Consider the following 2273-nt stretch of genomic DNA (forward strand, 5'->3'; position numbering starts at 1 on the left):
ACCCTTTAATAAAAATGCATTAAAAAAAATCTAAAACCTTTAATCTAATAAAAATGATATTTAAAAAATTGTGTGGCATCATGTCCCATTTAATATTGCCTGAAAGATAAAAATGTTTTCTACAGGTGGTTTGTCAAGCCCACTCACCTTTGAAAGGAACACCCAATTTGAGCACTATAAATGAATAAAAAAACCTACAACATTTAATCTAATAAGAAATATATAAACAATAACAACAAAACAAAAAAACAAGACTTTGTGGCATCATGTCCCACAACATTTAATATAATATTTTTGTCTATTTTGTACAAAATGGAAACAATGTTGCATTACAACCCGAAAAAGTTCCAGATAAGGCTAAGGCTTGCACACAGTTCAAAATAGAGGAGGATAGACCCGCTGTTAACATTCTTAATACTGTAATAGATGAAACTCTGTGCATGAATCGAGCAACTCGACACGTAATCACATGGCGAAATAAAATATGGTAGAAATCCTGTGTCAACGTGCATGGCATGGATATGCAGTACGTCACATAGGTATTTGGGAATTCAATGACACCCAACCCTAAATTCAAACCATAAGTATTCTATTACCATAATCCACATCGTTCAGCTTCCAGTTTCAAAACACTTCTTAACTAAACTGTAACAGTGAAACTGGAAATTTCAGCGAATGTCAAATTCATAAACGCAGCAGGTTCAAATTGTTGGCAAAGAAAAACCCTGAGTGATGCTACACTGGACGCCATTTGGGAGGTCATATCATCTAGGGAGTGTCCAAGAACCTGCTATGTTGCAAAAATGGTAATGGTTGCATATGAATGTTAAGAATTCAAAATACAAGGGGTGTCTTTGCTTGCCCTCACTCACACACCAGCTCCAGACAAACATTTTGAACATAGAAACTTCTTCCGAAAGAAAATCATTACATTACACGTTTTGTCGGCTAGATTTCAGAGTGTGATATCACACGTCTTATGAACGAAAACACTGAGGTCATCTCTGTAAAAAGTAAACAGTACAGAAAACATGCATTTTCTAAACAGCGTTTGGTTTCCTATTGCATTAGTGTTGCGAGTCCACGAGGAAATTAGGTTTGCATCCACACCGTCTAATTGGCTGACAGCAGCCGAGTTGTGCCATGGCTGTCTGTTCTTGAGTCTTACTGCTGTTTGCACTCTGCAGGAGGAGGGTCTTTCTGGAAGAACAGAACGAAGAGAGAGAGAGAAATGTCACAAGGAATGATGTTTTATGCATTGAGGAATCCTCAGTAATGATAGTCTGGTTCACAATACATGCTTGTTTGGTGAAGTTAAAGTGTGTCATTTCTTGAATCAAGTGTTACTACAAAAAAAGAGAGAGTAGTCAGCAAGTAAGCCTACATCCAAATCAATTTATTAAAAAAAAAATTTCACCGCAAAAAAAAAAAAAAAAATTCTTCCCCAATAATTTTCTTACTCTCAAGCCATCCTCTATGTTTTTTTCTATCAGATGAATTCAGTCGGCTTATTTTAAATTTTATCCTGGCTCTTCCATGCTGCATAATTGTGTTGGATAGTGGCTTTTATTTTGAAGCTTCCAAAAGAGCATAAATCTATCATAAAATGGACCCAACATTATTTAAAAAAATAAGAATTATGTTTGTAACAAAAATGCAATACTTTGCTTAATAAGACATGCACTAAGCCCTAGCAGCGTATCTGTTATTCTGTTGAAAGCTTTAAAATAAAAGTCACTATGCAACACCATTATATTGCAGGGAAGAGCCAGGATTACATTTAAAACTACTCCCGACTGTATTTACCTCACAGAAAAAGAAGTCATAAACAGAAGGGATGGCTTGAGGGTAAGTTTTTTTTTTTTTTTTTTTTTTTAAAGGTCTTGTGAGTATTAAATAGGGGTTTTAACTGTTAGTATTAGGGCTGGGCGATATGGGCAAAAAATCATATTCTGGTTTTGGGCAAAAAATCATATCCTGGTATTTTTAGGAGGCATGACGATATACGATGCATTTCCAGTATCCATCAGTGATGGGTCGTTCTTGAATGATTCGTTAATTTTGAACAAATCTTTTGTATGATTGAGGGAGTGAATCATTCGAGCATGCCCACATTTGTCCAAGTGGAGCTTGCTTGCTACCTTGGAGTGGTCTGTTTCGCGCAGAATGCACACGTGTGGCTTTAGACCATATCGATATGAACGATATTGGACAACACCGAATCGCGTTGGAGAATCATATCGATATATCCCCAAACACGATATACCACCCAG

At 36.3% G+C, this 2273-nt stretch overlaps 1 protein-coding gene across 2 annotated transcripts in view; it reads right to left on the bottom strand.

Annotated features, from left to right (window-relative positions):
• Positions 1 to 255: 255 nt before the first annotated feature.
• Positions 256 to 2273, bottom strand: part of nap1l4a (nucleosome assembly protein 1-like 4a) — a 28020-nt gene continuing 26002 nt past the window's right edge. Inside the window, exon 14 of one of the 2 annotated variants that reach the window (XM_005170675.5) lies at positions 256 to 1200. In XM_005170675.5, the coding sequence (XP_005170732.1) occupies positions 1165 to 1200 (36 nt within the window). In that variant the 3' untranslated portion in view covers positions 256 to 1164. 2 annotated transcript variants of the gene reach the window in all.

The sequence above is a fragment of the Danio rerio genome, chromosome 25 (assembly GCF_049306965.1).
Source record: "Danio rerio strain Tuebingen ecotype United States chromosome 25, GRCz12tu, whole genome shotgun sequence".
NCBI classification, from domain to species: domain Eukaryota; kingdom Metazoa; phylum Chordata; class Actinopteri; order Cypriniformes; family Danionidae; genus Danio; species Danio rerio.